This window comes from Apaloderma vittatum, unplaced genomic scaffold (assembly GCF_000703405.1).
Source record: "Apaloderma vittatum isolate BGI_N311 unplaced genomic scaffold, ASM70340v1 scaffold14012, whole genome shotgun sequence".
NCBI classification, from domain to species: domain Eukaryota; kingdom Metazoa; phylum Chordata; class Aves; order Trogoniformes; family Trogonidae; genus Apaloderma; species Apaloderma vittatum.
Window position 1 is genome coordinate 1 of NW_009703157.1, and position 23,205 is coordinate 23,205.

At 38.7% G+C, this 23,205-nt stretch overlaps 1 protein-coding gene across 1 annotated transcript; it reads left to right on the forward strand.

The window, feature by feature from the left end:
• Nucleotides 1-454: 454 nt before the first annotated feature.
• Nucleotides 455-22,378, forward strand: LOC104269985 (structural maintenance of chromosomes protein 2-like; the record flags this gene model as incomplete). The annotated part of the gene is given in 25 exon segments (XM_009864534.1): nucleotides 455-622; nucleotides 1,453-1,602; nucleotides 2,307-2,429; nucleotides 3,374-3,412; nucleotides 4,651-4,761; nucleotides 4,939-4,983; nucleotides 5,488-5,721; nucleotides 6,386-6,535; nucleotides 7,198-7,431; nucleotides 8,288-8,447; nucleotides 10,422-10,539; nucleotides 11,289-11,427; nucleotides 11,666-11,785; nucleotides 12,194-12,398; nucleotides 12,985-13,120; nucleotides 14,221-14,345; nucleotides 15,178-15,371; nucleotides 15,717-15,860; nucleotides 16,121-16,315; nucleotides 16,851-16,992; nucleotides 16,995-17,038; nucleotides 17,858-17,974; nucleotides 20,338-20,498; nucleotides 21,229-21,376; nucleotides 22,244-22,378. Coding segments are annotated over 25 exon segments (3,537 nt in total), but the record flags the coding sequence as incomplete, so codon positions are not given.
• Between the last annotated feature and the right edge of the window lie 827 nt (nucleotides 22,379-23,205).

Sequence of the window (23,205 nt, forward strand, 5' to 3'; positions counted from 1 at the left end):
GGCGAGGCTGTCCCTCTGCCGTGCGGCGGGGCTGAGCAGGTCGCAGTCCTACCAGCTGGAAAGTGAGGGCTCGCCTTCAGCCGGCTTCTGAGAGATCCGAGCTTTGCCCTTTCCTTGGCGGGGGGGCGGCCGGTTGGGTGAGAAGCCGGGGCTGTGCCGCCGCCATGGGCGCCGTGTCAAACCGCGCCACCTAAAACCGTCGAGGTACGGGTTGTTGGGGTGCTTGCTGGATGTGGGGGCTACTTGGAGTTTTCCCCGTGTGGTTGCAAAAGGCGTGAGGTCTTCCCACTTGCTTACCCATTTAGTTGTTTGCTTGGAATGCAGTACGATTAGTTTGCTGCTTTTTTCTTTTCTTTTTTTTTCTCCTTTGAAATATTTAGGTTTATAATCCAGATATCTTTCTTCATGTGCTTGGGAAGGATACTGTGCTTGGTCCCTTAAGAACACAGAGAAAATGTACATCAAGTCAATTGTTCTGGAAGGATTTAAATCCTATGCTCAGAAGACAGAAGTCTGTGACTTCGACCCGTTGTTCAATGCCATTACTGGCTTGAATGGTAGTGGCAAGTCCAATATCCTGGACTCAATCTGTTTCCTCTTGGGAATCAACAACCTGTCACAGGTAAAAAGAGAGGTCTTTGTGTCAGCAGCGTTTCATATTACTCTCTCTTGAGTAATCTCCAATGTCATTTATGCTCATTTCTACATTAGGATTGTATTACAATTTTATCAATACATGACAGTAGCTCAATGTATGCCTGTTAGAACATTAGACCAAAAATACCTACTTAGAAGTTGGCAGCCTCAAGCCAAAGGTGTTTGGTGGCTGAAGGTACTAACCTATTTATTTGTAATAAATTTTTTCACTTCTGGATTGGGTCTTAAAATTTGGCCAAACTGGTTCGTCAGAAGAAAAAAAAAAAAGCTGTTTTTCTTGCAGTGTCTGCTCTTTAAGATGAGTATTCTGCTTTATGCTTTCTAAAAAACAAAAAATGAAAAAAGGTGTGCTCTGATACCTGTTTGAATCTCTTCAGTTGATTTTTTTGTACACCTCCCACCCCCAACTGAAAACAAATCCATGAGACCTCCAAGGAACACTTTCTCATTCATTTGTCTGTGAACTACATTGTGAATAATAAATGCTCTTTAAGTAAACATGCTCTCATCTGTTTGATTTTTTTAAATTTTTTTTAAAAAAAAACCATTCGATTTTTTGTTAGGAATCTCATGCAGAAACAATTATCTGGCTCACTAAAACTAGACTCGCACACTGCCTGTGGTTTTACAGTGCTAGCACGTTTTAGCTCCCATGTATCAGTCTCTCACATGAACTCTTAAACCGACAGCTAGATATGTATTGTTTTCATTCATTACTCCAAAACCTGTAGTAGTGCACTGAAGCTACGTAACTAATTCCTTTCAAAAATGTATTTATCTGTTGCCTGGATTTAGGTGCGAGCTTCCAACTTGCAAGATCTAGTTTATAAAAGTGGGCAAGCTGGAATTACTAAAGCAACTGTGTCTATTACCTTTGATAATACTGACAAGAAACGAAGTCCACTGGGATTTGAAACTAATGATGAGATCACCATCACTAGGCAGGTGAGTCTTTAATATCTGTATTGCTTAGCAGCCTGTATATGTTTTTACCCTGCTCAACAGACTGACTTTTCAAGGAAAAAAAAAAAGGTAATTTTTAAAGTCCCGAAGGTTTTGCAATGCAAGCAGTGCTTCTACAAACTGTAGAAATTGATCTAGAGTGCTAGATAAAAAACAATGGAATTATTTGGGAAGTTAGTTTAATATTCTTAAATAATGGGCTTGCCCTGAAATATAATAATAATAAAATAATATCCCTAAAGCAAGTTATAATTTGCAAATTTTTTGTACTTTTTTCTGCTTTCATATTTTCTTATAGTTGGAACGGTGTGTTAAATTTGGTCTCCAAGGACAAAGGAACCTTTATCTTTCAGATTAAGATGCCTCTCAAGGTTTTTGGTTGGTTGGTTTGGTTTTTTAAAAAGTGAAAACTTGTGGAGTTTGAGAAGCTTCCTCTAATATTGCCCTCAATGACTTACATTTTTTGTAATCTAATTAGATATTTTATATGATTTTTTTCCTGTCCGAGAAGATCTGTTTTGATGTTTCAAATACTAATGTGGGATTCTGTGTGTATGTATATGTATGCAAAGATATAATATATAGGATTTGCTCAGTTTTATATTCTTTATTACAGTTGATGTTCTCATAATATCAAGTAATTTTAAAATTACTTAAAGTTTTTGCCGTGTCTTTTCCTTCTCCAGGTTATCATTGGGGGTAGAAATAAGTATCTTATCAATGGTGCGAATGCTAACAGCACTCGTGTGCAGGATCTCTTCTGTTCCGTTGGACTCAATGTCAATAACCCTCACTTCCTGATTATGCAGGTATCGTGTGCGTCTTTATAAGACCCAAAAAGAACAGAAGCTGCACCAAATTTGAGGCAGGATAGATAGTTTAAGAGCACCTAAGTCCTAACTAGAGAAAAGTAACTTCTTGTCAAGTAAAAATCAGTTGTCTGTTAAGTAGTTAAGATTTCCAGTACAGTATAGTTTGACCCTAAAACATGTGTCTTGTAGCACAGGACTTCATGTAGCTCTCATTTAGGAAGCTTTTCCAAAAAGATACTCCAATTTTATTTTCCTTTTTGTCTCTTTCACAGATAGACGTTGCATTTATTATTATGCTCAAAGGACTATTGCTATGCTTAAAGGACAGAGATTTTCTTTCTGTTGTGTGTTCCATTTTAGACAATATTTTGAATGAATTTTATACTACTTAATCTTAAGTCATGATTAACAAAGGAAGAGCTAACCAACTGAAAAAAATCCTCATAAACATCAACACAGGGACTGGACAAATTCCTGAAATGTTTGCAACGAATGATAAAACAGAGCAGGATTTACTGTTTCAAACGGAACTGTCCCAACTTGCGGCGTGGGGGGATGCGGGAGGAAGGCAGTTCTGCACCTGTTTTGCTTCCCTCTACTTATGTATTAATTAAATCACCAAAAGGCCAGTTAAGAGCTTTACTCAACATCAACAACTCAGTAATCTAGAACAAAATATGCACATTATTCCTAAACAGGCAAGTGAGGATAAGATATAAGGGCTGTTTTAGGCTTGATGCCTGAAGCAGTGACTTCTTTGAACTTTAAGGAGCAAAACAATTGAGTAAACTAGATTATCCTTGTAGCAGAAATTTCTTTTTAAAAGTCATATTTGAACTTTTAACATCTAAAAATGGGGGATTCTTTTGTTTTGTTTTGTTTTGTTTTTTTACTATTGCATTGTACACAAACACCATTCTTGTTTTATCTTCCGTCACCAGGGGAGAATTACCAAAGTTCTAAATATGAAGCCATCAGAGGTAGGAAATTTGTGAGAGTTTTTTGTCTGAAGTTTTGCTGGTTTGTTTTGAATGACAAGTATCAATTATCTGGAGGAAGGAGGGAGGGGGAAAAAAAAGGTATTAGATGAGATGTTTGACTCACTTCTGAGTTAGTTGAACCTAACTAACGTTGGAAAAGACCTCTAAGATCGTCTAGTCCAACCCAGAGCCCAGCAGTACCATGACCACTAAACTATATCCTGAAGTGCCACATCTACATGTTTTTAGATACCTCCAGGGATGGTCACTCCACCACTTCCCTGGGCAGCCTATTCCAATGCCTCATCACTCTTGAGTAAAGATATTTCTCCTAATATCCAATTTAAACCTCCCCTGGCACAACTCGAGCCCATTCCCTCTCATGCTTTTGCTAGTAACTTGGGAGAAGGGACTGACACCCACCTTGCTACAGCCTCCTTTCAGGTAGTTGTGGAGGGCAATTACTCTCCTCTTCTCCAGGCTAAACAGCCTCAGATCCCTCAGCCACTCCTCAGAAGGCTTCTGTAGACTCCTCAGTAGGTTCGTTGCTGTTCTCTGGACAAGGTCCAGCACTTTGATGTCTTTCTTGTCATGGGGCACCCAAAACTGAACACAGGGTTTGAGGCGAGGCCTCACCAGGGCCGAGTACAGGGGGACAATCCCTTCCCTGGTTGCCCTGGCCACACTGTTTCTCATCCAGGCCAGGATGCCGTTGGCCTTCTTGGCCACCTGGGCACACTGCTGGCTCATGTTCAGCCACGTGTTGACCAACACCCCCAGGGCCCTCTCTGCCTGGTGGCTCTCCACCCACTCCTCCCCAAGCCTGTAGCGCTGCTGGGGGTTGTTGTGACCCACATGCAGGACCCAGCACGTGGCTTTGTTGAACCTCATACAGCTGGCCTTAGCCCATGGATCCAGCCTGTCCAGACCCCTCTGCAGACCCTCCCTACCCTCCAGCAATGCAATGCTCCCACTCAGTTTGGTGTCATCTGCACATTTGCCAAAGCTGCACTTAATTCCCTTATCCAGATTGATAAAGATATTAAACAAGACTGGCTCCAAGACTGAGCCCTGGGGAACACCACTTGTGACTGGCCAGCAACTGGATCTAGCTCTGTTTACCACCACCCTCTGGGCTGATCCAGCCAGCCAGTTTTTAACCCAGCAAAGAGTACACCTGTCTAAGCCATGAGCCATGAGAAGAAACATTAAATTTTTATTGTATTGCTGTATTTTAGATTTTAGCTATGATTGAGGAAGCAGCTGGTACGAGGATGTATGAATGCAAGAAAATAAATGTCCAGAAAACCATAGAGAAGAAGGAAGCCAAACTGAAAGAGATTCAAACGGTACAACATGTTGGAAAGTATACTTTCTTTTATATTTGTTAAAGATAACTGAGTAACTAATGTAGTGTGGTTTTAACTTGAAGAATATTTAATTTCTGCACCTAGAACTATTTATTCATTCTTAAACATGCGAGAGTTTTGAAATTTGGAATAAAAATATTTTGGTTTGTGTTTCAGGTCTTAGATGAGGAGATCACTCCAACTTTACAGAAACTGAGAGAGGTATGGAAAAATTAGAAGAGTAGCAGGTCCCTTAAAGTACTGAAAAAATATAATCTACCCTAAACCAGTATGTACTAGCTAAAACAATAGCATATTTTCAAGCTTTGTCGAATCTTTTAAGAAAGATAAATTTTATCTTCTGTCCAAATACAGAAAATGTGACATTCAGGGCTTCCAGGAAATCTTAGAGGGGAATATAGTGAAAAGGAAGAAAACAAGAGAACTAGATAAAAATAGAAGATAAAACCATATCTTAGTTCTTTAAAAACTTGTGTTAGGTGATATTTCTGCTGTACAATGATTGTATAAGTACGGTTTTATCTAAGATCTTTGTAAGTAGGCCTGCAATGGATAATACTGAACATGTTACTTAATATGGAGAATCCTTCCTCTTACGTACAAATAGTAATGTTAGTAGAAGTGCTTAGAAGATTTCTGTAACAATCCTACTTAGTATTATTTTTCCATCAAAGTTTAGATTTTTTTCTACTGATGTCTTTTCAGGAACGAGCAACCTATCTAGAATACCAAAAGCTAACGCAAAAAATAGAACATTTAAGCCGTCTCTACATAGCTTATCAGTTTGTTCTGGCTGAAAAGACAAAGATATCCTCTGCTGAAATATTAAATGAAATGCAGTCTAGTGTAGAGAAGTTTCGGGAATCAATGGCCGAAAGTGAAAAGAAAGTGCGGCAACTTCATGAAGAAATAATGGAGATGCAAAAGGAAAGGGATCAGGTAAGTGAGAACAGAGTCAGGTTCATCTGAATGTTTGAATACAAGCAGTTATGTGAGAATGGAATAATTTTGGCAGATCATATACGCTTGGATTTTTATCTTCTAGTCTTTGTTCATATTATACACTGCTCAGTGTCGTACTCAACCATTGTCCAAAAGACCTCTATTTAAAGTTTTTATCTGAAATGCTTTACTCCCAGTAACTGTAAATGAATAGAATCTGTTTAACGTCATGTTTCCACTCTGCGTTCAATGCTAAGTTTTGCCAAACAGTATTTTTCTCTCTTTTTGTTGATGTCTTAAAAGAAATATATTTCAGATAGGAAACTCTTGTTCAGCAAAACTCAGTACTGACCTCAGTTTTGAGGACAGTAAATAATGTTAGATACAAGTTGGCCCAGAGGGTCTCTGGGTGCCAAAATGCAGCTTTTGAACAGGGACAATGTCCCATGATATGGGATGATGTGGGTTTTCAGTAGCAGCTTCAAGTTAGGTTGTATTTCAGAGGTAAGAGACATTCTGATCTGTTTGCATTGGAGTCTAACTGCCTGCTTAATGAGGTGCTTACCTCTTCTTCTGTATATAGCTGTGAGCAGAAGATGACATAATACAAATACCTTATTGGTTTCTTGGGCTGTAAATTCCATCTTTTCTGTGATTGTAGGAAGCTGCTGGTAAGCTCTGTTCACTGGAAGAAGCTCTTTCGGAAGTTCAAAGAGCTAGTGCTAAAGTACAAAGTGCCTTTGATCTCAGGAAGCAGAACTTAAAAAGTGAAAAGACTAAGTACGAAGAACTGGTAAAAGTTGTGCAGGAGGTAAGAACTTTGTATATGAATTTCTTTAAACACTAAGTTAATTCAGAGGGGGACAGCTGTTTTTTCTTACCTGTTGTGATGAGAAAAATCCTGTATTTAGCAAGAATTACATCAGGAAAGTAGAAACAAATGACAAGGCCATTGTTTGATTTGTGGGGCTCTGGTAGCAAGTTCCCATTAGAAGCAAATGTGACGCATATACAAAGGAAGTACAACTCTTTCTGGTTGACAACCTCTTGTAAAGTTCAGGAGAGATCCCTATAGCTTCAAAAGTATTATACTCTCTGGATATGTGCTGTTTTAAAATTAAGGGAGAAATTTCTACATTGCGGTTTTCTACCAGTTGATGTCTTTTTTCTGTGCAAGAGGAGCACTGAAGAATACTTTATTTTTTAGATATTGGGAAGCAAAAACTATTTCTCCTAGCTCTTGGGCAGTTGTCATCTCTTCCTGTGTTTTTTTTTTTCTCTAGCTCTGTAGTGCACTCATGAGGCAAGTACACATATGAAAACATGTAAAGACAAATTAAAAGATCACAAAATCTCATAGAGGGTCATAGAAATGTAGTCGGTGAAACTACACTAGCTCTTTATTTAAGCACCATGAGTTTAAAGTAATAAGGTTCAGGTTCTCTTTTTTTTTTTTTCTTTGTTTTGCTGAAGGATACTAAAGCATTAGCATCAAAGGAGAAAGAAGTAAAGAAGATACAGAAAGAACTAAATGCTTTACAGGAAATAAGTGAAAAAGATGCACGTGATTTAGCTGTAGCACAACAACGTTTTAATGCTGTGTCTGCTGGTTTGTCCAGCAATGACGATGGGGAAGAAGCTACTCTTGCTGGGCAGATGATGACCTGCAAAAATGAAATCAGCAGAGCAGTAACGGAGGCTAAACAGGTAAGAATATGCCTCTCTCAGAGTAGCTTTCGTGTGTAAAAACCAGATGACACACTTGTGAAAGGTCAGTGTAAAGATCCACAGAATATCTATGCAAGATATTTTACAAATTGATAACATGCATTACGGTGACTTTTTGATGAAACAAGTCATTGAACAAAAAGTCCTTGCATAGATACAGACAAATACGGAAAAGCTGAGACATTGCTATGAGGAAGTATAGAATCTGGCATTTGAAACTTAAAGCATGACTCAAAGTACTCAAGTGACTGATGGTATTGGATAGGAAGAACTTTAGATTGCTCTCCGTGATACATATTTGTACTAGAGTTTTCTATAGTAAAACTTAAATGAATCAAAATAAAGATGCCTGAGACCGTGAATGGAAAGTTAGGAAGAAAGTATTTTCTCCTTAGCTAAATTGTGTGCTAGTCTGGTATTAGTGAAACAGATACCATTCCTTTTGTCTTAAGATAGGAAACTTCTGCTAGGATAGTTCTCGCAGTGGAATTTAAATTTTCAAAGGTGAACGTGCACCTTGCTTGTCTAGGTTAAAGGAAAAACTTCTGGGAAAATAACAAGGATGACTGTGTTCCACATTATTTTACCTTGTTTCTTTTTGGAGTCTTCGTGTGCTAATACAAGTTACGGTATCCAAATACATATTTTATGTCCTTATTTCCAAGTCACCTGCACGCTTTCTTTCAAAAGCCAAGGGTGATTTTTGGCATTTCTGCAGCTAGTGTGAACTTTTACAAACTATATCAATACCTTGTTGATGCAAGTATTCTAAATCTGCACCTGAAAGATTTTTTAATAAAGATCTTCTAGTTGTGTATTTTCTTACTCCTTACAGACTCAAATGAAGTTGAAATATGCACAACAAGAGTTAAAGACAAAACAAACTGAAGTTATAAAGATGGATGAAGTCTACAAGAAAGACCAGGAAGCACTTGAAGCCCTAAAAAAAACAAAAGAAAAATTAGAGAATCAAATTAAGAAGCTGAACTATGAAGGTCTGTACTTATGGTGCATAATTATGGGGGCAATTTGAAAAGGAATATGGAAATTTGATGGGTTGACCCTAGCTGTCTGCCAGGTGCCCACCAAGCTGCTCTGTCACTCATCTGCAGCTGGGCAGGTGAGAGAAAATGCAGTGAAAGGCTCGTGAGTCAAGAAGAGGACGGAGAAACCACTTGGCAATTACAGTCACAAGCAAAACAGACCGCACTTGGGAAAATTAGTTTAATTTATTACCAATCAAATCAGAGCAGAGTAATGAGAAATAAAATCTTAAACAACTTTCCCCCACCCCTCCCTTTTCCTGGGCTCAACTTGACTCCTGATTTTCTCACCTTCTGCCCCTGAACGGCACAGGGTGAGGGGAATGGGGGTCATGGTCAGTTTATCACATATTGTCTTTGCTGCTCCCTCCTCACACTGCTCCTCTGTTCCAGCATTGGGTCCCTCCCATGGGAGAGAGTCCTTCACAAACTTCTTCACCATAGGCGCAGTTCTTTGTGAACTATTCCAGTTTGGGTCCCTACCATGGGGTGCAGTCCTTTAGGAGCAGACTACTCCAGTGTGCGTCTCCTGTGGGATCACAAGTCCTGCCAGGAGCCTGTTCCAGCGTGGGCTTCCCACAGAGTCACAGTCTCCTTTGGGGCACGTCCACCTGCTCCCACATGAGGTCTTTCACGGGCTGCAGGTGGACATCTGCTCCAGTGTTAACGTGCATGGGCTAGAGGGGGATAGCCTGCCTCACCGTGGTGTGCACCACAGGCTCAAGGAATTGTCTGCTTCGCTGCCTGGAGCACCTCCTCCCCCTCCTTCACTGACCTTGGTGTATGCAGAGTTGTTTCTCTCACATATTCTCACTCCTCTCCGAGCTGCTGTTGTACAGCAGTTTTTACCCCTTCTGTGATGTGTTATCACAGAGGCGTTACTGCTGTCACTCAGAGGGCTTGTCTTTGGCCATTGATGGGTCTGTCTTGTATCCAGCTGGAACTGGCTCTACCAGACACCAAAGCAAAGGAAAATCAGAAGATTTGCATTCCCCTTTCCATCAGCACGTGATGTCCAGTGACTTCTGGGAGCTGGGGCCTCAGCACCCTACTGGGAAGCAGGCCTCTTCTGGAAGGCAAATGCCTTACTAATGAGCGCCCCCTCTCCTTGTCCTTTCTCCTAGCTTTTATTGCTGAGCATGCCTTTGTATGGTATGGAATAGTGCTTGAATCTACTGCCCTGTCTATGTTGCCTCCCAATCTCTTACCCACCTCCAGCCTGCTGGCCTTGGGAGGGACAGCCTTGGCGCTGTGGAAGCACTGCTCAAAAGTAGCCAAAAGACTAGTGTGTTATCAACACCTTTCTGCTAGAAATAGACAGCACAAAGAGATCTGCTGTGGGGAAAGTTAACTCCATTAACTAATGTTAGTTAGTTAGTTAGCTAATCAGGCTCAATACAAGGAGGAACTGAAGAAACAAGTATGCTGCTTTCATGCACAAAGAAATTTCTCTGGTCAGAGCTCTGCAAGGTCTTGCCTTCCACAGAAAATAGTTTAAAATAATTTGATTTTATAAGCTTTAGGCCAAATGCTTTAAAGTTTAATGGAAAACTTAAATTCTCCCTAAAATTTAGATGAGAGAGGTGACCAACTTTTCTCTATTCCTTTCTGATTTTCCCTACCTAAAACACTTCTGAAAGTTTGGTTCTTGTTCCAGCTAACATTGCAGAAGCTACTCAAAACTGTGAATTGATATTCTAGAACAACATTAAGAGAAGCAGATTAGACTTTAAACCCTTTCTTTTCATGTGTGCTATTGTGATGGTGGTTATTTATGTAAACTGGAAATTTACAAGAATTTTAGAAAATTTTTTCAATTAAATATTCTCTTTCTATACGTAGATAAACAATGTAGCATACCAGTTTTTTAGCTAATAGATTTCTCTGCTCTGGGTGTTTGTCTACTGCTTGTGTTCAACTCTTAAGAAGAGAAAGAAGAAGCCCTTTTAGCAAAAAAAAAGGCATTGATTTGTGACATCAGCCAGCTGAGAGAATCGTATGAAAGCTTGGTGTCAAAGTTTCCTCATCTACAGTTCGAATACAAGTAAGATCTCAGTGTGATCCTAAAAGACATTTGAAGGTGCTTTAATGGGTGTTTTGTGTGTGGACTGTGGGACTTAGAGAATAATTCCATCAATTGCTTAGCTGTTGCTTTCCTTTCAGTGCCTATGAATAATGACTATGCTAGGGAACAGTGGTGGGGAAGTCAGGAAAAGCAATACAGTCATTCGTGATACAGCAGTAAAAGTGATACAGCCTTATCGAAATTACCAGAATTTGAAAGTTCTGTATGATGGTGTTTGCAAGCAGTAACTTAACTTCAGTAGCTAAAACCATGGAATCCAAAGGTCTAAACTTCTGATATGTAATCATTGCTTTTCAAAGTCCTGCCTGAGGACTGAGTAGACTTGCTCTGTGGATGTCAACATTGTCTCCTCTAATGAAACATATGTAACCCCAGATTTATTTGTTTGTGAAACATATTCCTCTTTCTGACCATATTCCTATTGTGCTAGTGATAAATCCCACAATATAAATCAGTTAAAATTTTGTGAACAAATTATACCAAAATCTGGAAGGACTTTCTTGTAATGACTTAGTAACTGACTCTTTACTGGGGAGTCTCTTTGCCCTGAAGTATTTAATTAAACTATTTTCTGTGGGTTTTTTCCCTTGAATTTAGAATTATACCAGTACAATAAGCAGTATGAGTTTTTAAATATATCTGTGTATATATTTGAGATGTGTGGGAGAGAAACAAGCATGATTATAATAATTTAAATTTATTTTAAGAAATCCAGAAAAAAACTGGAATCCAAACAATGTGAAAGGCCCTGTTGTGCTTCTTATCACTGTGAAGGATGTATCCAAAGCCAAAGCCTTAGAAGTGGTAGCTGGAGGGAAACTCTATAACATTATTGTAGACACAGAGGTATGTTTATTGCTTTAATATAAAACTCTTGAATGGTGAGATGAGGTCATGATGCAAGCGTGAGTGAGCATGTGCGTTGTTACTGAATGTGTAAGAGGTGGTTTGGTCCCATGTACTTGTTTAAATTGGACTGAGAGCCATGCATAGTTACTGGCCACTATATATTCCTCTTGCAATGCCTAATTGTCTTACTTTAAAAAGTCACTTACGTCTTCATATGTAACTCTTTTCATTTGAGGTTACTGGCAAAAAGCTATTAGAAAAGGGTGAACTAAAGCGTCGATACACCATCATCCCACTAAACAAGATTTCAGCCAGATGTGTGGGACAAGATATAGTCAAATTGGCCAAAACCTTGGTATGTAAATAAATACACAATTTACACTAATTTGCTTTTTTGTCTTTTTCATTTTATTTCTTTGCTAAAAAAGTGAGCTTCTTAATGGTTGTACTAACCAGAATTTCTACAGGGTTTGAGGGTGTCATGATTCCATTTTTTTCCTTTATATGCATACCTTGTATGTATCCATGTTGAAATGGATATTAATTACTCCATTTCTAACTGAAATTGTTTTAAAATGTAGTGATGTTCTTAGAAAGTAGTTTTAACAAAAGAAGACAGAAGATGTCCATGCTTACTGCAGGGGGTTTCGACTAGATTGCCTTTAAATGTCCTTTCCAACCCAGTGCATTCTATCATTCTATGAAGTTAAATTTGAAGATTCTTATAATAAGGCTTACTAATTGCATTTTGTTTGGTTTCTAGGTTGGTGACTGTAACCTCGATTTAGCCCTTACTGTAGTTGGGTATGAACCTGAACTCCAGAAAGCAATGGAATATGTCTTTGGAACGACACTGATTTGTAATAACATGGATAATGGTAAGAAAGTGACCTTTGACAAAAGGATAATGACAAGAAGTGTTACAATTGATGGAGATACATTTAACCCCAATGGCACTCTGCATGGAGGTAATTACTGGTTTTATTCATATAATAATACTCTGTGTCTGTTGATTTGTTTACCACTTTGCATGTTTTTCGTAAAAATGAACAGTAACCTTTTTGTTTATACTCATACTAGGGGTAGTATGATCTGTTTGAGCAAAAATTTGTCACTCTGGAGCTGAAGTAAGATTGATTAGATTAAGAAGAAATGAATGGCAAACTATTTGCATGAAGTAGTTTAGATGCTAAATGCTTAAATTTTTGTTGGCTATATATCCTCTTGGAAACATAAGTGCTTTGCATTCAAGTGCTTTTTGAAGTAATTGATAATTAATTCGAGGTAGTTTTGTAAATTGTGTAAAGTTGGTTGATTTCACAAGAAACGCACATGTGTGTTCAAAGTTTGCAGAACTGGATTCTGTAACAGAGAAGGTAGTCTTCTCATGAGAACTACTGGAACTTCAGCCCAGCAGGTTTTCAGTTTTCTGACTGAAACAAATCATTCACCTACATCATTACTACCATTTAGAATTTGATATTTGCCAGTGGTGAATCCACTAGTCTTAATTCCAATTGGCTTGACTTGATTTTTTTCCCCCTCACTGAATAGGTGCATTCTCACAGGCTGCATCAATCTTGTCCAAAATTAAAGAAATGAAAGATGCTGAAGTAGAACTCAGGACGAAGGAATCTGAACTTGGGGCTGTAGAGAATGAGCTGGCAGGCTTGAAGAACGTTGCTGAAAAGTAAGGTTTGCCCTATAAAATGTCTTTTGTTTCTGTTCTGGGACTGAGTAAGCTCCATCTAATGAAGTATTTTTGGAGGGCATAGGGCCTGTTGAGAATGTAATATGCAGAAAATGATTGCCTTTCACCTTCTCCCTCAATATAATTTGTCAGTACAGCAATCAACAAGGAAGTTTAGGTTGTAGATAACACATGCAAGAAAACTTTACATAATACAGGAAAAAATGGCATACAGTAGTGTCTACGTGAAATCGCTTGAAGTTTACCAAAGTTTCATGAAGTTGACGGAGGAATGGATCTGTTCCACACACATTTTGTAACACCCATACAGAGTTTCGGTTGGTGATAGCTCTTATTTTTCTCTCGAGAAGATATAAAGATAGTAAAGGGTAATATCTGAGTGATACTGCTATAAGGATTTAAAATAATTTTAAATATGTTTGATTTTCAGCTACTCAATTACGGAAAATCTTTTTAAAAGGTAGAATATAAAAATATGTTTAGTCAGATCTGTAAAAATCCCATAAGGAGGTATGCTGTGTAATATCCTATTTACCAGGCGGATTTATTTTTCAAATTGTTTTGAGTCTATTACAGCTCACAGAATCATAGAATCATAGAATGGCCTAGGCTGGAAGGGCCCTCAGGGATCATCTAGTCCAACCTCCCTGTCATGGGCAGGGACGCCACCTCTCGACTAGACCAGGCAACACGTGAAATATAGCCAAAACAAAAAAAAAATGAGTTTTACTTTTAGATTTTTTCTTTAATGCTTTAGCCTAGCATTTGTCATGCTGCTCGTTGGAAGAAGATGAGCTCTGAATTGTTGCCAAATTCCATGTGTTGCGTTGTTTATTTTTAGTAAGTCTTAACAGGCTGGATAACTAGGAGTTACATATATAATAACTTACATACTCAACAAGCTTCACACTTACTATTCAAGAAATTATATCAGTCTTTAAGCTTACTTGTCAGTTGTATCTCACATTAGTGAGCTAGCTTATTTATCTACTTATTTCTGTATCTTTTTATTTCAACTTTGAAACTGAAGTGCTGGATACTCTTCATTATAACAGCCCTTATCATTACTGTCTTCAAAGGTACCGGCAACTGAAGCAGCAGTGGGAGATGAAATCTGAGGAAGTAGAGCTGTTGGAAACTAAGCTTTGTCAGAGTGCTTATCACAAACACGAGGAAGAGCTGCTTGCCCTGAAGAAAACCATCGGTGAGAACTGTGTTCTTAATCTTTTAATTGAAAACTAATTGCTGAGAGTGAGATGAATATTTGGCCGTTTGAGTAACAGAATCTTTGCTTAAGAAAAAAAATGCATTGAAAATACTAGCTTTGTATTTTGACATATGTAACATCGAGAATCACAATAGGCTTGTTTAGAGGTGATTTACCTAAGGTTAGCCATTCTCTTGTTCTAAATGTTATATTCTGAAGTGTTTAATATACTTCATAATAAAAAGAAAAAGGGCTTTGCCAGTAAGCTATAAAATTAGAGTAAGTTAAGTCATAATATTTGAGTAATCTTTTTCATTTTTTTAAGCCATTTGTTCCTGTAGATATTTAAGGTTAGCAATTTAAATAGTTTGCGGAACAAGAAAGAAATGTAAAGAAGTACTGTTCATGTAGCTAAGGAAAAATTTAAACAAGTGCAACTATAAGTAAAACATCTAAAGAAAAAAGATGGACAGATATGATACATATGTAGACATAGTATTCTGTGAAAGAGACGATACCTTATTAGGTAGCCATCTGATCGATTGCTTCTGGATCATGTGATTTGGCTTATACTTGCGCCTGTCAGAAAAAGAAAAAATGCTTATTTTCATTGATTTTAGTGACTGGTTGTCTGTTTGGTGCCCTGTCAATAACTGGTTACAGCAGCACACTCTCTTAGTCATTGAAATAGGCAAATTCAGCAACTAGCAAATGTACAACCACGTTTTTTCTGCTAGAGGCAAAGATGGATTTGTTGCAGTTGGAGTTCAGGATATAAATGTAAAGATAGGAATGATGCCCAATCTCAGTATTGTACTTCTTGGTTCAGCGGAGTGTCAAGAGACATTAAAGAAAACTGAAGAGAGCCAAAAGAAAGCAGAAGAAAAATACAAGGTATTAGAGAATAAAATGAAAAATGCAGAAGCAGAATGTGAAAAAGAAATAAAAAATGCCCAGGAGAAACTAGATGATGCCAAGAAAAAGGCAGATTCTTCAAGCAAAGAAATGAAAGAAAAGCAGCAGGTAAAACTTGACTTTGCTGGCAGTTTTCTCGATGTCGAAAGTGGCTGCAGTAATCAGAAACTTTGATTCTCATGAAGTTTTAATACTGTCAGCTCTGAAACTTAATATATTTCTTTGTAGTAACTGACATAGAAATTGGTGGTGCTCTTTTCTCCCCTTGCCCCTTGCCCCTCTCCCCTCTCGCCCTTTTTTCCTTTTTTTTCTTCTTTTTCTTTTTTTATATGAGATTGCCCCCTTCCTGAAGAACGGGTATTGTTCATCTTCTACAGCATTTACTATGTCAAACTGAATCTTAATTCTTTCAATTTAAGTATAACTATAATAAATTTGAAAACATCCCTCTAGGAATTTGAGGCTTTAGTTCTGGAGCTTGAAGAGCTAAAACAAGAACAGGCCTCCTGTGAACAGCAAGTAGCAGCTGCAGATAAAGCAGTCAAATCCTACCAGGAGCAGGTTGATGCTATGGAACCTGAGGTGTCTGAGGCAAAGGTAAAAGTGAATACTGTGTTTTATTATCTGTTTTGATGTTACTGAAGATATGATCCCCTAAAGCTCAAATTATAGTGTGCGTTTTGTTGGTTGCATTTTCTTGCCAGCACTCAGTTGCGTTTAGCCTGCATAATTAGTTATTTTTTTGCTTCATTACCACGTGAATTTTTTTCTCTTTCCTTGCTGTGTCCTTCTCTTCTAACAACTGTCTAACAGCCTTTTAAAGAAGCTAATAAATGGCTGCTTGATTTGTTTTTCAGGAATCTGTAGAGAAGTTGCAGAAGGAGCTGGCCAAGCTTAAGGAAGAAATTGCATTACAGGATAAAGAAATTAAAGCTAAATCTGCAGAGATGGCAAAACACAGAGAACAAAATAATGGATTACAGCTTCAGGTTAAAGAATTAGAACACAAGATCAGCAAACACCAGCAAGAAACTGCTGATGCTGCTGCCAAGGTATTTCAGAACTGTGCTTTTTCTTCCATCTTGTGACCAAGAGTCATTATTTCTCTTGCCACATGCCCTTGTTTCTTAATAAGCACTGTTGTGTTTCCAGCTCTTGATGTGAGAAGTTCTGTTTGAGGAGGAGGCGGTGGAAGTTGTAAATTGTAACAGAGCTTATCAGTATGAACCGATGAAGAGTAGATCATAGTGTGATCAATGAGAAGAACATTCTGACTGCGTCGACTATTAGCCAACTAATTAAAGAAGCTAATCCTGAGATTAAGTAACAGTGGCTTAGTCTAGATACAGAAAAACATGTTCCAAGTAAATATGATGGGTATATGTGTAAGGTCCCTTGATCTTGGTTTATCTACAGTCTTAGAAATCACAGGAAGCATTGTAAAGATACACACATGTGCTGTGTTAAGATAGAAGAATTAATGTTGCAGTTTCAGGATGTTGATTATTTATTTATTATTTCTGATTCACATTGGAGAATTGGGACAGGGAAGGGGAAGAAGGCCTTAGCATATCTTCTTGTTTACAGGTGACCAAGATGCTGAAGGAGTATGAGTGGATAGCTTCAGACAAACACCTTTTTGGTCAGCCAAACTCAGCCTATGACTTCAAAGCTAATGATCCTGAAGAAGCGGGTCAGAAGTTGCAGAAATTACAAGAGATGAAAGAGAAAAAAACATGAGAGCAATGACTATGCTTTCTGAGACAGAGGAGCGGGTAAACTTTTTGTGCTTTAACCTATATATCCAAACTGCCCAATCTTTATAATATTATGTATAACATAGCTTTGTATTTTCATATGCTCTATTTCTGAATACACCAAAAAAACCCCTACACCTTCATGATATAGCAGGAGACCTTTTATTAGGTGTTTTATACTGATCCTATAGTTTTCAGCTATTCACTTATGCACTGGTTTTCTAGATTAGGCATAATCTTGGCTTTGGACGCTAAAAAAGAATAGTTTCATTCCTCCCTGCCCCAATCCATCCTAAGTTGCATCAGCAGCAGTAGATCAGCTTTGTGATATCTGTTACAATATCCGAGATTTACCTACTTTGCTAAAGGTTGTGGATCAAGAAATGGCTCATCTTCAAGATGTTTCAGGGCTGTCTCGAATTTGTCTATATCTTGAGACTATTCCAGAATTGTCTTAAAACTGTCCACTGCCTGACACTTTAAATTTTCTAGTCCTGCTTCATGATTAGAATTGGCTTGTTCTTCCTAACAGCCGGGAGAAACGTTCTTCTATGACAAATCAACACATGATTAACTTGAAAGGGAAGTGCAACTTTCAGAGTAACGTTGGTCTTCCCCTTTGCCAATTGTTGAAAATTCTAATGCCTTAATTTGCAGATAATATCCTAAAACTTAAATCCTGCGTATACAGCTAAGTGAATGCTTTGGGTTTCAGTCTTGTGGTTAATGGCTATTCCATAGTTACAAAACCAACAAATAAAGAAACTGTAAGATTAACATAAAATATGTTTGAGCACATGGTTTATTGAAATCAATCTTTTCTTCTCAATACACTAGTACAATGAGTTAATGAGGAAAAAAAGAATTGTAGAAAATGACAAGTTGAAAATTCTGGCAACTATCAAAGAGCTTGACCAGAAGAAAACTGAAACTTTACATATTGCTTGGAAAAAGGTAAGACACTTGAAATCTAATCTTCACGTTTTAGCAGAGGATCAAATTTAACTTAGATTATTGTTTTGCATGTTTCCATGGGGGTGGAAAAAACCTCTTTATAGAATTGATCTCCTTTACCTAGTATTTAAAGCACTGTAGTGGTTTGACCCTGGCCAGCAGCCAGATAGCTACTACAGCTACTCTATCACTTCTCCTTCTCAGCTAGACACGGGGAGAGAAAATATAATGAAGAGCCCATGGTTTCAGATAAGGACAGAGGGATCACTTGCGGTTACTCTTCTGGGCAAAACAGGCTTGATTTGTGGAAATTAATTAAATTTATTAAAAATCAAATCAGAGAAATGAGAAGTAAAAGGAAATCTTAAAAATAACACCTTCCCTTCCACCCCTTCCTTCCCGGGCTCACTCCCAATTTATCCACCTCCTCCCCCCAAGCAGCCAAGGGGTTGGAGAATGGGGGTTGTGGTCACTTCATCCATTGTTGTCTTCACCTTCTTTCTCCGGGGGAGGACTCCTCACTCTTCCCCTGCTCCAGCATATGGTCCCTCTCACAGGAGACTGTTTTTCACACTCCAGTGTGAGTCTTCTCACAAGAGACAGTTCTTGACGAACTGCCCCAATGTGAGTCTCTCCATGGGGTGCAGGCCTTCAGGGGGAAACTGCTCCAGCACGAGTCCCCTGCGGTGTCACAAAGTCCTGCCACCCAACCTGCTGGGCTGTGGGCTTCTTGCTCTCCACAGGCTACAGGCTCTGGCAGGATCCTTCTCCAGTGTGGGCTTCCCACAGGGTCACAGCCCTCCTCAGGCATCCACCCACTCCAGTGTGGGGTCTTCCACAGGCCACATCTACGTCCCGCCACACCCATGGGTTGCAGGGGGACAGTCTGCTTCATCGTGATATTCACCATGACTAAGGGAAGTCTCTGCTCTGATGCCTGGAGCACATCCTCCCCTGCCCTTCTTCACTGACCTTGGTGTCTTCACCTATTCTCACTCCTTACTCTCTCTTGCTGCCAGATATTGTGGTGCTGTTCTTTTTCCCTGCTTCTTATATGTTATCACAGAGGCAGGTCAACTGGCTTTTACTCCATCAGACCCAGGGGAAGCTTTGAGCAGCTGCTTGCAGAAGCCACCCCTACAGCCCGCCCCCACCAAAATCTGGCCATGCAATCCCAATACGAGTACAAAACAACCACTTCATTCCTTCCATTCCATCTCACTTTTGAGAATAAAATCTGAAATATCTGAGAATAATGAAGATAAAGTTAAACCTGAAAAACTACTTTACCATTCTCTTTTAGTGCTTGCAAAAATTTAAGAAAGGTTAAGCTACTGGCATGCTGAAGTCATAGTCTCTCACATGGAATTTGGACAAAACAGTGATACAGTCTGTTTTTGCTTGGTTCAACCAGTATTTGAGCGGAACCCCATGTATAGCCCCATACTATGTGGGGCCGTGGACCTGGGCTACTCTTCATGTCACTGATGGGATAGGTAACACTGGAACAGAGGAACGACTGATTCGTTTCTATTGCCCAAGCATTCTGCCTTCTTGTTAGTTGTCTTATCATGGACTATAACAAATGTCTAAAGTTTTCCCTTGCTCATTCTACACAGAAAGCTGTTGATGCATTCTTTTCTGCTGTACCAGGAGCACTTTTACTTTTTTGCTTTTGAGAAGTTTGATTACATCTAAGCTTAAATTGCTCAAAAAAAGTGTGAGTTTTAATTATTACTGCCCATACTCAAGACAAAATGGTACATTTCATTGCAAAATCTTTGTTTGGCAAAACTTAGGGAATTGTATTTAAGAGCATCATGCATGGTGGAATAAGCGCATTCTCAGATACATTCCTTAACCTATGAAATTTTTATCTACGTTTCCAAAGTTTCATCCCATTCAGTACCTGTACATTGCTTAAGTAATCCTGGGAAGAAAAGGAGTGGGAAGTATGCACTGTGTGCCTCTTACAAGGTTCTTACAATTTTAGTAGTCCTTTAATTGGGAGAAATCACAATCTGCCCGTTAATAAATCTGAGGTAGGACCTAACAATTTCCCTGGCTGGTAGCATAAGCCTTCGAATATTTCTTTCATTTAATCCTTCTAAAATGCTTAGTATGACATATATATATATATCTCCATCCCTTGGTGTTTTTCTTTTCAGTACACAGAAAATTAAAGATCTACTACGCTAACATTTTTTCACTATCCTGTATGTGCTGATCTTCAAGACGTAAAAAGTCATTGGGTTAAATAGGGCAGGATGTCTAGCGCATAGTGCAGCTTACTTCCAAGTTTTTAAATGTTTGTGCCTTGGAGTCAAAGCACGTGCATACATCCGTTATGGTCTGACTTCTAGGTGAATGAAGACTTTGGTTCAATTTTCTCAACGCTTCTACCAGGAGCCAAAGCTATGCTAGTGGCCTCTAAAACCCAGAATGTCATGGATGGTCTGGAGTTCAGAATTGCCTTAGGAAACACCTGGAAGGAAAACTTAACAGAACTTAGTGGAGGACAAAGGTTGGTTAACTTTCTGGGTTTTTTGCTTGCTTTCCATTGCAGTTGTGTATATCATTGATATGTCTAGCTAATTATAGTTCAGAAAAGCAAGAATGACTCTTTTCCCCAGTCAAGTCAGGGACTCTTGTCTCCTTCCAACCTGACTTAATACTGAAAGAGGAAGCTGACAGTGCATTATGTGGAGTATGATAACAAACAAGATTTTACTCCATTGAGAAAAATTGAGTGGGGAGAAAACTGCAGTTAACTCTAGGTAGTACTGTGATACTGTTTAATTAGACAGTCCAGCCTTTGCACTGTAATCACAAAAAACTATATAGACAAGTTCTGCCCCAGTGCTGGAGTAGTGTCATGGTAAAAATGGAATTTATGAGGAAGTGAGACAGAGATGCAGAACTTTCTAAAGGACAGAATGCTTCAAGAACTGTATGTTGAAAAACAGCACTGCAAAACTGAGACTTGAAAATAGATAAAGCAACAGCATGATTTTAAATGTTTCCCAACTAATCTGATCTTCTGATAAAACAGTAAGTTGCATTTGCCATTTCTGGCAGAAGCCTTTATATTTTGAAAACGAAAGTTGTGGCACAAGCTCTCATTCTGTCTCTTTGGAACTTACAGCATAAGCTTACTTTTGAGAGAGCATTTTGTTACAACAGATAAATGTTTTCATAAGCCACAGCCTCTCAAACAAGAAGGCAAAAGATAACTGTCTTATTCTCTGTATTAGATCGTTGGTGGCCTTGTCCTTGATCTTAGCCATGCTTCTCTTCAAACCTGCTCCAATTTACATCTTGGATGAAGTAGATGCAGCTCTTGATCTCTCTCATACCCAGAATATTGGGCAAATGCTTCGTTCTCATTTCAGACACTCTCAGGTATGATCCTGAAACTATTGTGATCATCTGTTTATGCACTTCATTATTTTCAGAGGCATTCTGCCACTGAGGAGTCTCAGCTGTTCAGGTATTTATTCCAGAGACCTGTGTTGTATTTCCAAGTTGTTTCAACTGAAAGTTACACTGTGATATGGCAGCCGTGAAATTTCTAAGCATTCAAGTTTAATTTAAGCCATTGCTGCCGTGGCTGAGAAAAACAAGTAGTAATAGGGAATAGTGGATCATGTATGATCCACTTCAGGCATGATCCACATCCAGATATTTGTTTTCTTTTTTTTTGCTAGAGTTCTTTAATGTGAGTTTGAAAAATATTTTGCTGCTGAATTAAGCCAGGCACTAGTAGAAAGAATCCCTGTATTACTGTGGTGTGTGCACATAAAAATATGTAGAACTAATGAAACTTACTACTCCGAGTGAAAGGCAGTACCTGTCTCAGGTGGTATGACGTGACCTAGGTGGGGAACATCTGTTAAGAGTATTGTAAAATAATTTAAGCAATATCTTTAGACTGTGAGAGATCCTGCATTCTTACAAATTCATGGCCACATTTTTTTTCCCAGTGATTGATGCACTGTGAACAGAGTATTTTGTGCACTAGGCCAAGAGGTGGGATTTGGTCAGAGCTGTGCATCATTAGCTGCAGAAAATGCCTGGCCTATGGCTGTAGGTCACCTGCTTGGCACATTCTGTTGGGCGTCAGTTGTGTTTAGAATATTTTCTGAAGGATTACCACTAAGACATTAGCCAAATAAAATAAAAGGAATCCTCTTGCAAGCCTTTTCCAGTGTTGTTCAACGACTTGATTTGGATGGCAGCATCCACTTGAAACTTTCTGTTTTGTTTCAGTTTATTGTGGTGTCCTTGAAGGATGGCATGTTTAACAACGCCAACGTCCTCTACAAGACAAAGTTTGTGGATGGTGTATCCACTGTTGCAAGATACGAGCAGTTTCAAAACAGAAGAAAGGAACCTGACCGTAAAGTACGTTAATGACTAAAGAGGACCACCAGAATGGAGCCTGCGTGTGCAGTAGCAACTTCTCTGCAGTGTTCTCTGTCCCCAGACGATAGCTAGGCCAGGAAGAAACTCTTAATTTTAACTTTTTCTGAAGAAAAGTATTTTTAATCTTGAAATACTCCTTTTATGTTTTACCCTTCACTTCATGTCCACACCTCATTAAGAACTGAAATTCGCAGGAGGCTGTTAACTGAACTGGCAGCGTTTATTCCCCCTTGTGTCCCATAAGTAACTCCTGTCATCCCTATGTAGGCTTTTATACATGAATGTACATAAGCAGTAGCTTTGTAAGATCAACAGGAGGAACTGGAGTCTTTGAATGAGGAAAATCTGATTTGACTTGCAGTGTTAAAGTCATTAGAAAAAATCTGTTGTGAAGTGTAAATGCTGTCTTTGTCTTCTGTTGTCAAATACCAGAGAAAAATAGCATGCCAGTTTTTAAGCTCCTGTAATTGTTTTTTAAGGATTAAGACAGTCATCGACCAAATTATTTTTAAAATTTTTGCAACTTGCTGCACTAATCTTCATGAAACAGTGGGTAGCTAACATGCATACAACTTATATTTGCTTGCGCTCTTCTGCGTAGCTGATTTTTTTTTTTTTAACCTTTTTTTCTTAATTTCAGAATACTTTTTAGAGAAGTAAATTCGAGGTGCGGTTGGGTGTGAGGGAAAACATGTCTGTATCTGGAATAGTTTGGGAATTTTAAGTTCTTTTAAAATAAAGTGTTTATCTCGGAGCTTCTTATTCCATATATATGTGTTTATAATTATATAGGTATATATATTTTA